This window comes from Sitophilus oryzae, unplaced genomic scaffold (genome assembly GCF_002938485.1).
Source record: "Sitophilus oryzae breed Bouriz unplaced genomic scaffold, Soryzae_2.0 scaffold_1592_pilon_pilon, whole genome shotgun sequence".
In the NCBI taxonomy this organism is placed as follows: Eukaryota; Metazoa; Arthropoda; class Insecta; order Coleoptera; family Curculionidae; genus Sitophilus; species Sitophilus oryzae.
Genome location: NW_022146272.1, coordinates 57,581 through 74,096, shown reverse-complemented (window position 1 = coordinate 74,096; position 16,516 = coordinate 57,581). Strand labels below are relative to the sequence as shown.

Here is a 16,516-nt window from a genome sequence, read left to right as displayed (position 1 = left end):
TAATTTTAGTATAAAAAAATTGTTTTTCTGTTTTCTGGTTTCTTTTGTATAAGGCTCCTGTTTTCATGTTCCTGTGTCCTTTGCTCTTTCTCTTGTCCTTTGAAGTCTGCGAATACGTGTGTTTATTTACAAATTACTGTAAGTCATGCTTATACCTTAACTAATTTACGTTAAAAGCGCATATAATTAACTAATTGGTATTGAAACAATACAATCCTTTCTATATTTTTATATTTATTTAGTCATGTTGTTCCATATTTCCAAATAAATATATGTGAATAAATAATTTTTGGTTTTATTTATGAAAAGAAAAAATACAAAATACATTTGAACTGAAAGAGGACCCGCCATTGAATAACCGGAAACGGAAATGAAAATTAAGCCATCATGTCCTTATCATGTCAACCTGTCAATTGGAAAATTAGTTTTCCAGGCGACAACGAAGGCTTTCGGTGGCGTATCGTGTTTCCACGATTTAACACAGAGTTGACACTTCTTTCTAGTTAATTATTTTATGGGCAACATTGTTGCTTTCAGATCCACACCGTCTTCGATTTGCCTTCGCTGGCCGAATTAGAGAAAATAAGTATTTTATGCATTGACCGCAGAACGATTGTGTGGTGTCTCCACCATACAGCACTTGAGACGTAAGGGAAAATCAAATCAGCCTTGTCACGAATTCGCCCATTAGGTTGCGTATTGTCAAGAAAAATGGCGTATCCGCCAGAAATTAAAAATGTATTACTGGTTGCCTGCACAACCGCAACGTATCCGCCAGAAATTAAAAGACTCTTTTCTGTGGCGCCATCTTTAGTCAAGTCGAGAAGGAAGGGAATCAGACAATGGAATTGTCTGGTATGAAGAAGTACGCTTTCCGAGAATTGGGGAAATTTCGAGAAGCAGTCAATAGAGTATATAAGCCGGAGCCATCGACAACCGAGACAGTTTTTGAAATTTGAATATACCGCGTGGAAATTGAAAATCGGACAATTTGGGGAAGGAATCTTATAAATAGTTAGTTTGTTGTGTGTTATGAGTTAGTAATTGTGTATAAAGTGAAAAATAAATTCGTTGGGCATTTTATCGTGAGTTTAAATTAGTGGACCCTCGGAATCCGTAACAATTGGTGTCGGAAGTGCGATTCAACAGGATTTTAAGAAGAAATTAAGTGGATTGGAAGATTTTAGACCGAATTAGAGTATTTTATGGTTGGTACATGGGAGCAAGCGAAGAAAATGGAGGAAGTAAGCAAATTATTGGCGATTTTATGGAGAATATGAGAAGAGAGAAGGCAGAAGAACAAGAAAAGACTCCGTAAAGAACGAGAAGAAGAGCGAGCCCGATTAGAAAGAGAAAAGGAAGAGGAAAAACTACGACGTCAACAAGAACAGGACCGGTTTGAGAACATTTTCGAAGATTTGAAAGTTCAACGACAACAAGAGACAACAACAAGAAGAACAGGACCGGCTTGAGAAAACACTGGGTAATTTGGAAATTAGTTTGGAGGAGCGACGTCAAAAAGAAAAACAAGAAGAACAAGAAGAACAGGACCGTATTCAGAAAATTTTAGGAAATCAAGGAATTAGACAAGAACGGTTGGAGAAAATTGATGAAGATTTAGAAGTGCGTCGCCAGAAAGAAAAATATGAAGATCAGGACCGTCTTAAGAAAACTTTGGAAAATCAGGAATTTCGACCACAGAAGAATTTTGAAGACCTGGAAAACGACAGGAGAACCATTTCCAAGAAGTCGTGGAAGATCTGGAGGAGCGCCTTCAGCAGAAGATAGAAAAATTAGAGATGGACCCACAGAAGACCAAGGTACAAGTATGGACACCTGGCGTTCCGGGAACTGCAAACCTCAAGGCCCCGACCTACGATGGACAAACGACATGGACAATGTACCACTGTCAGTTTGAAGCAGCCGCCGCTACCAACGGATGGACCGACCAGGAGAAAGCAGCGGCACTTGTCATCGCGCTGCGTGGCCCCGCCCTGGAACTGTTGCAAACTATTCCTGCAGCCCAACAGCAGGAATACCAAACATTGGTCGCTGCATTGGACAGAAGATAAGGCGACCAACATCGACGCCAACTTTACCAGGCCCAGATCGAGACACGCCTGCAGAGGTCCGGAGAGAGTCTGCAGGAATTTGAAGCAGATTTACGTCGGCTGGTACACCTGGCATATCCAGAAGCACCGGAAGGATTTAGGGAGGAACCCGCTGTTCAGTGCTTTATCAGCGGACTGAGGGACAACGAATTGCAGAGGGCGCTGCAAATATCCTGATTTTCCACCAGCAGCGAAGCACTGGTCAGGGCGTTGGAAATCGAAGCTGCCTTTAGCGCCATCCCTAGACCGAAGATAAGATCGGTACCGGTCGAGGAACAGCCCGAAAGCACTCACAGAGGTTTGGAGGAGATGTAGAAAAGTCGACAAACTATGTGAGCTACTAACAAACAAGGGAGTCAACAACACCTAGACAGAGAACCAGAGAAGATTCCAAGACATAAGGTGCTTTAGATGCGGCAGGAATGGCCACATTAAACGGGATTGCCGCGTTCAATGCGATCCCGTTCACCATCCAGAGAACGTAGGCACCAGGAAAATTAAAATCAGTCAATACTAAAGGGCGAGTATTGACTGGGGAGAACAGAACCCCCAGAATTTCTTCCATTAGGAGTCTGGGAAGAACCGCTAACAGTTTGGTGATCGACGGGAAAGTCAACGGAAAGGGAATCCGAATGAAAGTGGACACTGGCGCTATGGTTTCGTTGGTGCGGGCTAACTCAGTGCAGGGATTGAAGCTGATGCCTCTTAGAAGAAGAGTATATTTACGTACAGTTACGGGGGAAATGGCCGTTGTAAGGGGAGAGGCTATCGTCGAACTGAAGTTAGGAAATTTGAAGTTTAAGCATAGCGTCTTAGTGGCTGATATTGAAGATGACTTTATCTTGGCATGGATGTGATTCGTCAACATGGATTTTCGTTCGATCACCAGAGAAAGATCCTGAATATCGGAAATGAAGAGTTTATGTTAACTCCAGACGAGGGACCAGGAAGAATGGATGTAGATCAGCGGAAACTGTGGTGATACCTGGTAATACCGAGAAGATCGTATTCGGTAAAGTGGAGAAAATCGCTGTGTGCTGTGTTGGACTGGTACAAAGTAGCGACAACAAACAGGATAGGTACTTAGTAGGAAAATCATTGGTTAACACCGACAAGAATATACCGATCAGAATTGCGAATGTTTTTCCGAATTGTGTCAAGATCCAAAAAGGCGACAAGATAGCCATCTGCGAACCTGTAAGAAGTGTCACCAGATGTGATGAAGTGTCGTCATCTGTTACACAAAAGGCATCCCAAGAAACACCAAAACATCTAGAACAGCCATGGGATCACCTAACATCTGAGGAGAAACAGAAGGCCAAGCAGTTCCTGCTAAAGTATGGCAGTATTTCTTTGAGAAGAACAACAGTGGAAGAACGGATTTTGTGAAGAACCGGATTAATACTGGTCATGACCAGCCGATTCGACAACGTCCTAGCAGGGTGCCCCTTTCCAAACAACAAGAAATGGAGACAATGGTAGATAAGATGCTAGAAGATGGAGTTATCGAAGAATCATCGAGTCCATGGTCATCTCCTGTTGTTTTGGCGACGAAGAAAGATGGTAGTACACGATTCTGCGGGATTATAGGAAGCTCAATGACGTCACTAAGAAAGATAGCTACCCATTGCCACGTATAGATGACACATTAACAACTCTCGCAGGTTCGTGCTGGTTCCCCACTCTCGACTTAAAGAGTAGATACTGGCAAGTTGGTCTGGACGAGGAAGACAAAGAAAAGACGGTTTTTTCTACAGGAAACGGACTATACCAATTCAAGGTCATGCTGTTTGGATTATGCAATGCTCCAGCCACTTTCGAACGTCTCATGGAGGTGGTGTTAAGAGGATTAACTCGGAAAACGTGCTTGGTTTACCTCGACGATGTATTGGTTATGGGAAGAACTTTGAGGAGCATTTGCGAAATTTAGAAGAAGTCTTTGGCCGCATACGGAATGCTCACCCGTACTTGAACCCGAAGAAGTGTATCTTATTCCAGCGACAAGTGGAATCCTTGGGTCATGTAGTCTCGGTAGACGGAATTTACACCGACCAGAAGAAAATCACTGCGATCAAGGATTGGCCTAAACCTCGCGACAAACATGAACTTAGAAGTTTTCTTGGTTTATGCACCTATTACAGAAGATTGGTCAAGGGATTTGCCAATATAGCTGCACACTTACATAGACTTACAGGTGATGAAGTCGGCTACGAATGAAACACCGATTGTGATGTAGCCCTTGGAAGACTCAAGGCGGCTTTATGTTCAAGTCCCATTTTAGCCTACCCACAACAACAAGGGAGGTATATCCTGTATACCGACGCCAGCAACATCGGCATCGGTGAAGTGCTATCACAAGTGCAAGATGGCGAAGAACGAGGGATAGAATATTACAGTCGAGTTCTATCTAAACCAGAAAGGAATTACTGCGTTACCCGGAAGGAGCTGCTATCAATTGTAAAAGCAGTTGATCATTTCCATAAATATCTGTATGGCCAAGAATTTTAATTAGGACAGATCATGCGGCTCTCAAGTGGCTGATGGAGATGAAACAACCTGAAGGTCAAATAGCACGATGGCTCGAGAAGCTCCAGAAGTATCACTTTACCATCCAACATCGTACTGGAAAGATGCATGGTAACGCAGACGGTTTATCCAGAAGACCCTTTCAAACCGATTGTAAGCAATGCTGTAAAACGGAACAACGTGAAGGCACTGTCATCATAAGGAGTTTTTGCTTGGAACCGATGAAAAGTGGACGACGACACAATTGAGGAAAGATCAAATGGAAGATCCAGACATCGGAGCAATACTATGGCTCAAGGAAGGTAACGGCGAGAGACCACCGTGGTAGGATATTGCGGACAGAGGGCCCGTTTTCAAAGCTCTCTGGGCTCAGTGGAATTCACTGGTTATTGAGAATGGATTGTAAAAGCGCACATGGGAAAGTGCATGGCAGGACAGTAACAACTCGGTTACTGGTACCAAGGAAGAAAGCTACCTAGGTAGCCGAAGAAATTCACCGGTGGTAAACTGGAGCCCATCTTGGAGTAAACAAGACCTTGAGCAAACTGAGAGATCGTTTTTACTGGGCGGATTATTGCGAAGATGTCAAGAAATGGTGTCGGCAATGTAAAACTTGTGCAGCCAGCCAAGGACCAAGCACCCGCTCTAGGGGAAAATGAAACAATATAACGTTGGACTGCCATTTGAAAGAATCGCTGTTGACATTGCAGGCCCATTCCCTGAAACGCACAAGGGCAACAAGTACATTTTAGTAGCGATGGATTATTTCAGTAAATGGCCAGAAGTTTTTGCCATTCCAAAACAAGAAGCATCGACTGTAGCTGAAGTATTGGTCAATAATTTCTTCAGTAGATTTGGAATTCCTTAGAGCTTCACACTGACCAAGGAAGGAACTTCGAGTCAAGACTGTTCCAGAAGATGTGTGATCTGTTTGGTATTCACAAGACTAGAACAACAGCTTTACATCCGCAGTCCGATGGGATAGTCGAGAGATTCAATAAGACCATTGAAGAACACCCCTCTCGAAAATGGTGTAATGAACATCAAAGAGATTGGGATCAACACATACCGCTGTTCCTAATGGCATATAGAAGTGCAGTTTACAACACCACCGGACTTTCACCATCAAAGATTTTATTCGGTCTAGAATTACGGTTGCCTTGGTGTGTGACTTGGCGTTCGGATCACCAGACGACGGCACCACAAATATAGAGGACTACGCGGATGAACTGAAGGAAAGGTTAATGGAAATTCATAAGGCCGTGAGGAGTAAGATTACGCTAGCCAGTGACCGGCTGAAAGCTCGTTACGACCACAGAGCTAATTCTACGGGATTTCAACAGGACGATATGGTATGGTTATAAAACCCACAGCGCAAGAAAGGAAGGTCCCCACAGTTAACTCCAGCATGGGAAGGTCCGAAATTTGAATATACCGCGTGGAAATTGAAAATCGGACAATTTGGTGAAGGAATCTTATAAATAGTTAGTTTGTTGTGTGTTATAAGTTAGTAATTGTGTATAAAGTGAGAAAATAAATTCGTTAAGTATTTTATCGTGAGTTTAAATTAGTGGACCCACGGAATCCGTAACAGTATCTTCTCAATTCTTTCAATCAACGGTACAACTAATAAAAATACAAAAACTGTTTTGGGAAAATTAGTAATTTTATATTTTTTTAATTAAATAATAAAAATATTAAATATTAATTTTAAACAATGATTTTTTTATTAAATTTTATCAGGTTTTAATAAATAAAATACGAGTTGGTCCGACACGAACTATGAACAAATATTGTCATTAAAAATGTCAGTATGGCTCTTTTTACATCATACTGTATATTTTATAAGTAAGATAATCAACATGCTGTATTTCGGTAACAAATATTATTACTTCATTGTTTTCAAGCATAATATTTATAATTATAATTATTTTATATATATTTTATTTAAAAACACTTTACCTTTAGCGCCAATGAGTGAATTGTAAAATTTAGGGTCGATAGTAATTTCCTCAGAAACAATGTGTTCCAGTTTGTCTTGAATTTCCTTGATTTTTTTACGCGCCTCCTCAACGTTTTCACGTTTTCCTGTTATTGCAATGCTGTCACTTTTATCACCTTCGGCTGGTAAATCAATCCTTGTATTCGTTTCCTCCCTGATCTTTTTAATATTTGCACCCCCTGAAAAACAGAAATTTGAATATTTAGTATATAAAAAAATAAGCATCACAAATATCCATAATTTATTTGAATAAAACATGCTTTAAGATATTTCAAATTTAATAAATTGTATATTTATGAAAATGACAAATAAACGTAAAATCAAATTATGAACAACTTTTCTCTTTGAATTTTTTCAATATTTTGTCATCTAACCCCGGTTTTTTACATAATGAATTTTGTAATTTACCGCCATGATAGTTATTTGTTGTTGGGTTGCCAAAGAAATTTCATATAAACTTTCTTTTAAAAACTCAAAAATAAAAAACAATCTCAAGAAACGAAATAGTAAAAAACGGGTTGGAACTTTTTCACACATACTGTATATAAGGTATGTATTTAATCACTACAGTTGAAATCACCTGTATACTCATTCGGTGATTCCAACTGCAATATGTAGTTTGAGATAGAATTAGTGATGGGAAAAACCGATTAATTTCAATAATCGAGTACTCGAGTTTCAAGCGATTTCAATAATCAAGCGATCGCTCGAGCGAAATATCGCTCGTATGTTGTACTCGTAACGCCAAGCAGTTAGTTGCGTGCGCAGAGCACATATTGGGTCGTAAAATTTTGTCACTCAGATACGCAACGGATAACGTCGTATAAATTTGCTATCTGCATGTATATAGAAAATTCACTCGGCTTTTTATCGAGTATGTCACATTAAAATTGGATTTCAATTTATTTCATTCTAAGATCGCTTGCGTTCGTCGCTCGTAACTTGCATCGCTCGTTCATAATCGAGCGATGTCGATCATTTCAATAATCGAGCACTCGAGCGAATTTTCGCTCGAGTTATCCCATCACTAGATAGAATAATCTGTATACTTTCGACTGTGGTTACCGTAGAATAAAAATATTCTATTGCATTATTAACCTCAATATATCAAATACGCTAGGCCAGTAAATGAATAAAGAATTTCAAAAGTAATGAAACTAGAATCTAAGTATATTGTGATATAACAATAAAAAATCAGTTAACATACCTTTTCCAATAATAAATTTGTGGAACTGCTTATAAATTGGTACTTGGATTTGATATGAAGATTCGTTTAGCTCCTTAACCTTCTTCTCCAAATGTCTCACACATTTGTCAACATCTTCTTTTGGTCCTCTGACTTTAACAATGTCATTTCTTTCTCCAGGATTGGGGAAAGTAATTTGAACTTGATTAAACTGATTCTTGATTTCCCTAATAGTCTCTCCCTTAGTACCTGGAATTCATTTAAAAAAAATATGTAAATAAACCAGAGTGTTTTAAGCTTCATTCAGGACCTCCAAATTAGTGGTTTCAATTAGCGTAGAAGTTTATTCCTGTAAGCATTCAGAACGTCAAAATTAGTGGCAGGAATTTTAAATTAGTAGACAAAGTTGACAAACTTTTAACTTTTTCCTTTAATTAGACTTCAAAATTTGCGAGTGATGTAATTTTCGGTCAAGAAAAATTGTGGTTAGTAATCAAAAGTTTGTTTTATAAGCGGATTATTGTCTAAGGATACAACTGACTAGCACAAACTGTTGCTAGGATATATATGCTACAAATTTTAATTATAAGCCAGTAAGCCAGGGTTTTAGGGTCCGAATTCTGAACACCTGTACCGATTGACGTGAAATTTTAACAGTGAATAGAGATATATGTAAGAAACAAAAGTTATATAGCAGCGATGTGTGCTTTCACCCTGGGGCAGGTACTAACAATGGACTCTGCAAGTTCGAGCGGTTCAGAATGCCTAAATTTGGAAAAAAGTCGAAAATAATGAATTTTTTATTTTTGGGTAAATTTTAATTTTTTGGCATATCTCAAAAACTAAGCAAGATATGTAAAAAAATCAACAGAGTAAAAGTAAACATCTTTTTTTGCAATATTTTTGCTCTCTTTCAATTTTTCTGTAGATCTCTTTATTTCGTAGATATTACGTTTTTCTAGTTTGACTTGCGTGTATGGACCACCTTCTTTGAACCCTTAAAACCCAAAAACCTTGTAAAAATGAAGAGTTCAAGACTGTTCAACTATAGAGGTTAATTTGTAGCCCGTGTAATTTCCTACAAATTGATAGTTTTTATTTTTATGATTTTAGTCATAGATATTGTAATTTATTTTCCGAAAAAAAGGTGACCATTTTATTTTTATCATAACTCCGCGAGTTTTTGAGCTACGAACTTGAAAAGACATTTTAAAAAAACATATAAAAGGTCTTTTCAAACACTTTTTTCTTCTTCGAACACGAAAAAATATGTTCTTTTAAGATTATTTTAGGGTAAAAGGTTGCAATTTAATTTTCGAAAAAGAAAAAATCACCTTTACAGAGTGATAACTCGGCTATTATTACACCGACGGTAATCAACAAAAAATGAATTGAATTGTTATTCCAAAAGCTTCATTTTTGCTTTATATGAGTTTTGCGATAAAACGCAAGGTTTACGAGTTATTTAAAAAAAATGGCAGAAAAATATGCAGTTTTTAGATGAAAAATCAACATTGTCAATCCTAAATAACTCGGAAAATATCAAAGTTCTGAAAAAATGTTACAGAACATTTTTTTGCTTAGAATTCGTCCCTTTCTTGATTTTTACAATTAAAATGGGTGATTTATTTTTCAGCCCCGAGAAGGGGTGGCACTCACCCCCAGGGTGAAAGCACACATCGCTACTATGTAACTTTTGTTTCTTACATCTTACATATATCTCTATTCACTGTTAAAATTTCACGTCAATCGGTGACGTGATCACGTCAAGAATTCGGAGGTAATACCCTATTTTTATCCTCGCTTACTGACCTATTATATTTTTTATAGATTGCGAATGATTGTAAATCGTAAACTCTTAGGTAGAAGGAATAACTGAAACCAGAAATTTATTCCACTAATTTCGAGGTTCTGAATGAAACTTAAAAGTAGAGGACATAAGAGAAACAGAATATAGTTGCGATAATTACCAATAATATTTCTGAAGTGCCGCTGCTCTATGATAACATCTCTTTCTTTTTCGTTTTCTAATTTGAATATTCTCTGCTCTAATTCGAACTTTGTCTTTTCGACATCGTCTCTGTTTCCTTCTATGCGGACCAATCCACTTTCGTCAATATTGATGGCTACGTTAAAATCGTCTTTCAGTTTATTGACATTGCTTCCACTTTTACCAATGATATGCTTGAAAAGCTTGTTATCTACTTGCAGCTCCACAAAAGACATGGTCTGAATTAGGTCGTTAGCGATAGCTTCTATTTGTTCCTGTGCCTTTTCAACCTACAAAACAAATATTTACGTAAACACTGTAACACTGTTCAATACTAAACAGAGTAGTTTTCATTGTGGAAATACAATATGATCGAAAAAAAACCGCGTCAGCGATGGCTATGAAATGAAGATCGCTGCCATTTTATCCCAAGTAGCATTTTTAGACACAAAATCGAAACAAAATATCTGCAGAGAAACATTGCGAAACAGTTTCGTGACATTTCTGATACATATGTTTCGTAACATAAATCGCTTTTTGTTTCAAAATATTTTACCAAAATGTGGTTTCGCTACATAAGCTATAACAATAAAGATCTTAATGGCAGAAATTTTTCGAAACTTTTAAGAAACAGATGTGGCTCACATTTACAGATTTCGTACCCGTTTTGTGCCTGAAAAGTTTCCATAATTTATTTGATATTCTGTCAAATATGAGAACATAACCTTACTTTATTGTTTGGATTTTGTTCTGCAGTTTTTGCATTTAAGCATTCTTCAAGTTTTTATAGTACTATAATTAAAAATGCAGGAGGAATCCTACAAATACAGATATTTTTCTTATGCGATTTTATAAATATTTATTATACGCATTACAGAGATGATTTGTTTTAGGAATAAATGTAATAACAACCACTACCCATACCCAACAGGAGACCGAAAAAAAATGTTACCAGAAAACTTATTTTCTGTTTTTTTTCCACAATGGAATACATGTTTTTATGTTTTAATTGTGTTATAATAAGTAAATAAAAATGTTTTAATTAATTTGACCAGAAGTTTTAATTGGCGTTGTTGGCGGGTGACTAGTTCGAAATTTCTACACAGATAGTGCTTAATCGAAACATATTGGAAACCAGGTTTCCATTTATTGTCAATTCTTTTTCAAAAAACGAGTTTCTCTCTTTTTAGACACAAATATAATATAATGTAGATGATTTGTGTCCGACTCCATGTCAATTTTATAAAATAATGAATTAAAATTCCGCCATGTTGGCTAATGGTAGCGTTTTTAACTAAAAATATGTTTTTATCGGCTGTTGAGCTTTTAAACTCATAAGAACGCATTCTACTTACATTGATTTATATATTTTTATTTTCGGAGCCATGATATAGAAATAAAAATAAAAATCTATATTTCAAACAAAAATATTTTGCAGCAATAAATAATGATATATAGAAAGAGCTGCTCTTTAAGAGCATTAAAATATGAAAGTACATTATTAACTTAAACGATGAATTTGCTTTTGCCAAACATTTTTTGTGCGAGAAAACCCATAGAATGAGATCTTAAGACAATAAAATTATAGCGTAGGTCGACATTCTTGATGGTTGTTTTCATTTTGAAATCCACACAAAGAGACATAGACTATTTTGGTTTGGTATTTTGTTTCTTCACATTTAGAACAGTGGCTGCTGAAAACAGGAACATCTTGGACACAAATTGCAGGAAATGTTTGAAATATTTCCTCAAAGTTTATTACATCACCACATTGGAAACACGTAATAAAGCCATATAAAATATATAGGTTTCAGTATTTTTCCCTATTTGTGGCATACTGTTTCCATTTTGCGTCAAGAAACAGACACGATTATTAGAGACATTATCTAAAATGTGTCCAAAAATGCTATTTGGATATACATCACTATTAAAGAAGTATAAAGTATTTTCAATTTAATTAGCAAGATTAAGTCCAGCCTGTTTTTTCCTATGCCAACTTATTTTCATTAAAAAATTTTTTTTTTTTTTTTTTTTTTTTTTTTTTTTTTGTATAATAAAATATAAATCATTGTTATAAAATAAAATTTTCATAATACCACCTCTTCTGGTGGATCCCTCAATCTTAATCCTGTCCTCTTTGTCGGTAAATTCGACGTGTACTTTTGGCAAGTTTTGCGTGATTTCCTTGATTCTTTGTCCTTTCTTGCCGATAATGTACTTATGCAACCAGGATGGCGCAGCTACGTCGCTAGAGCGCACAGAGTTGGCCTTTTCGTAAACGGCGCTAAGGGCTTGACCTAGCTTATCTTGGGGTCCCCTCAAAGTGATCGTACCTGTTGGAGAATCGCTAGATATGTCGGCTTACTTACATAGAAGTGTTTTGAAGGAGTTTCAGCGTACTCTGTACTTTTTAATAATAAAAAATAAAAATAAAATCAATTTTTTTTTTTTTTTTTTTTTTTTTTGAAAAAAACTAAAATGTTCTTGAATATGGATTTGTATTTAGATATTTTAAATAGTTTTTTTCTTTGTATATTTTGCTTCCGACGACGGAAGAGATATATACTTCCAAGAACGTTAAGCATTTTTTTTTTTTTTTTTTTTTTTTGAAACGTTAAGCATTTCTGACAAGTTGGTCTCCATTGAATTAACGCAACAGTGTTTCAGGCCTTCTTTGTACATGGAGGATAAAAAAATTTAGAAGAGTGGGATAAATATCCGATGTTTTTGGATCAGGCATATACCCAATGGGTAAATACAGGGTTCTTCGAATTTGGATAAATACTGTCAAAGTATGGCGACATCTGTCGGGAAGCGGACAAAGAAGGAGAAAAGCGAGTTTGCCAATCAACAGAAATTTCGAGAGACAAAAGAAATAGGACAGAATTCTAGAATAAAACTTTCGAGAAGATCTGCAGCGATATACAGAGATTTTCGTGGACATAGAACTACTACGTATTTTGGAATTAAAATAATTCCATTGGTTACAATTTACCTCTATACAAAGAGATGCTTTGTTTGTCCGCTAGGGGGCATCAGAACATTAATAAAGTAAACACATTTTCAGATATTTTGAGAACCACGTTATTCTACAGTTTGAATGCGATTTTGGGTGTGTATGTTTTGCTAAGTGTTTTAACATTTCATTTTCACAAGAAATCAAGAAAAATTACGGGAAGGGTAAAAACTACCCCCAATCTACCTTACATTTTAGGTATAAATGTTTTCCAACTCCACCAACATGACAGATTTTCTTTTCATAAAATGGTCCCTCTAATTATAGTATATACTACATTTTTGTCTCTTATGAAAAAAACGCCATCTTGCATACTTTTTGAGAAAAAATTTTGGAGAATTTATTTTTTCAAAGTTTTTTTTTAATTATATTTATACTGGGTGTTCCAATATTTCGTCGACTTAGAACAACTACGTATTGTTTGATTCAAAATGAAGTTAATTTCACATAATTTACTTTAGCACAAAAGTGCTTTGTTTGTGGGTGGGGTAATTAAGTAAACTTCCTGAACGTTAATTCAAAATTTATTAATTTTTTTTCATCAAATAGGTTAAAGCCGTTTTCGGAGAATTATGAGTAACAAAAGAAAATTATTAAAAAAATATATTTGCCGCTCTGTATCTCACGAATTATCAACTAATTTGAAAATCTAAAAATACTCTCAGATCGTCGTAATAAAGTGGCTATGTGAGAATGGCATTAGTTTTTGATTTTCTAAAAAGTAACGACAGGAGGAAAAAATAAAATTGATTTTCTAAAAAATCCGTTTTTTTTTCCAAAATTCAGAAATCCTTGAAATTTTTAAAAGTTTCTTAATTGCATCTTGGTGAATATCCCAAACCAAAACTTTCCTCCAATTTAACCACGTTCGTATCTATTATGGTTACTGAGCATAGATTTAGTAAGAACAGATATCACATTAGACATTTTAACCCGATCAAACAATCGGAGGTTGACTACGTACTGTAAAAACCAACTGAGATAGAGAAGGCGACTTTGCCGCATCTCAAATTTACGCCTATCTACTCAGTTTGAATTGCAGAAAAGGTGACTTAAAACCTTTACCGGATATCAATAAATCTCAATTTCTTAATTAAATTAATGATTTTATTTTTAAAGAAAGCATGCTGCGTTGTGATATATGTTATTAACCAGGGGATATATGCGTTACTATTAAAGGACATGTTTATACTGTTTAATGTGCTGAAACGTCTAGAACTATTGGCAACGTCGCTGATAGTCTTCCAGAATGAAATGAGTCGTCCGTCCCACCACCCTTCGCGATGGCCCTTGGTCCGTTATATAGCGTACTACGTTTAGCTTGCAGTGTGTTTGAAGTCGGAATCAAGACGAAAGTGAACTTTCAATGTTTTTTCGGTGGTTTTTGTTTTTGTTTAACGTACTTTTGAATCTACGAATTCAGTATGGTACGACAGTGTCAAGTGTGTGGAAAAATAAGCTCAAATTACCAGAATTTGTCTTTTCAGAGGTGGGTATTGTTTTCGTCATTGTACATAGGCGTCCCACAGAGGAGCCTCTCACAATCAAATAATTTCTAATTTATATTTGTAATTAATCTATTAAAACAAGAACTTAGTAGTAATGTGAATTGAATTATAATTCGTATCAATTACTACCTAACTGTTCAGATCATAACAAATTTGAACTAAATTTGAAATTTTGTTATATTGCATTTGAAATTTTATTATAAGCCAAGAAGAGGCATTTTTTTTTTTTTTTTTTTTTTTTAAATTGTGTCATTTCTGGTCATTATATACGATATTCCAAAGGAATTTTGCTCAACAAATAAACAAGGTGTTACCCGACCTTTTTACATTTTATTGCTTTATTATATCTACCCCTTCAGCCTTGTTTAGACAATTTTTACCACTGTACAAATACCTCTCCCTAGAGTTATTTGTACGGATTATTATTCCTACTTTTTTAGAATGGGACAGACAGTAAATAATTCTTAGGCTACTAGTTTTATACATACCTATACAGAGTGACCCAGGCCTCCAAAAAGCTTTTTACCTATTACTACTAGCTGCTCTCGCCATCTAGCACTCGCCATAATGGTACGTTTTGTACTCAAATGCTGGCCTTTCTCTTTTTATGCTTTTCGTTTGTCGAATTGAGGGTTACAGCAAAGTCGGCCTGACGATGGAGATAAATCTCGAAATCGGTCGTCAGATGGCTGTTCACTGATCCAGATGAGCAATGCAGAGAATAAGCATATATTTAGGGGTTAGGCCTTAATAATTTTTTGCTTCTTGTATTTTTGTTTATTTATACAAATCCTACCAAGCCTTGAGCTCCATCTACTGTAACGTAGATGAAGCAAACAGAGCGTATTCATTATTGTGGGCAATTACATACTGCAACACACACATGTTTGATACTTTTAATGAATCAATTTTCAATTTTCTCATTAAATATTGATTTTAGGTATTGGAAGTTATTAATAATACAAGATTAAACAACTTATTATTACGTAGTACTTTACAGGAAGCTATCGATTGCAAACTAACTAAATCGTTACCTAATTATTATTTTTGAAGTTCTTTTTAAGATCAAAAATGGGTAAAACTAAAACCCTAAACTCTCATTTCGGATTAAACAGGAAGTTCCTAAATAATGTTGCCTATTCTAAACAAGAAAATTTATTTATAGGTTTTATAACACATCTAATTAAATTTGGACGAAATATAATATTTCTGTTTGCTATTGGTAATTTTCTCAGGAAAATTAAAAATTAAACTTTTAAGTCAAAAAAGTCAAAATACAAGTTATTCCAAAAGGACTGTCCTTTTCAAAAGGACAGATTTTAATAATTATTTCTGGATAGAAATTTAATAGCAAATCTACAACTTTGGTTTGAAAATATGTTCCAGCCACCTATGTTTACAAAATGTCTATAAAAATTAAGCTAAAAAAAAAAAAAAATTGAAAGAAGAGTCACCAACCACAAACCCAATATAGAACTGTTTCGGAAGCCTGAGTCACCTTGTAAATATTCAAAAAGTAACTGAAGGTTTATATAGAATTACATTTATTTAGAATGGTGGATTTATATTTAGATTTATTTTTATAGAATTTTCGAAATTGTACTAACGTTTCAACATGTAGGTATATGTGGGATATTAATTATATTATTATATTAGACCTTATAACAAAACTCATCTGACATAAAAGTGTTAATGTAGTATATTAATGGGTAAAAGATTTTACTAATTACTTTACTTTTACTTTACTAATTAAATTCGTTCCAAAAACGATACATACACTATTACATAGGGAACAATCAAATGGGCCTATAGTCATCCAGCAGGAAGATCCTTGACAGTGATAGATGTGTCTGTCATTTTTAATTTCAAAGTGGTTTATTTTATTTTACAAGAAATAAGTTGGGTACAACTGGAACGCATAGCAGGATATATCTGGATATATTCAAAATTTGATTGACAAGATGACAAGTGATTACTTCAAAATATTGTAGAAAAAAAAAACTGTATAAAACTGAAAAATGTAATCGAGTTATTTTATTTAATAAAACCGGTATGTGTTAATACAAAACAAACAAGAACAAGACCCACTACATACAAAAAATATAAAAAGAACTATTTTACTTTCAAGCTTTATGGGAGCGCTACCAGCATTTAACAGTTATATTTATCAATATAAC

At 35.4% G+C, this 16,516-nt stretch overlaps 1 protein-coding gene across 1 annotated transcript in view; it reads right to left on the bottom strand.

The window, feature by feature from the left end:
- The window catches only part of LOC115879969 (vigilin-like), a 29,070-nt gene extending 14,730 nt beyond the window's left edge, over positions 1–14,340 (bottom strand). Inside the window, 5 exon segments of the mRNA XM_030897043.1 lie at positions 6,600–6,818; positions 7,847–8,074; positions 9,796–10,105; positions 11,976–12,148; positions 14,301–14,340. Of these exon segments, the coding sequence (XP_030752903.1) occupies positions 6,600–6,818; positions 7,847–8,074; positions 9,796–10,105; positions 11,976–12,148; positions 14,301–14,340 (970 nt within the window).
- Between the last annotated feature and the right edge of the window lie 2,176 nt (positions 14,341–16,516).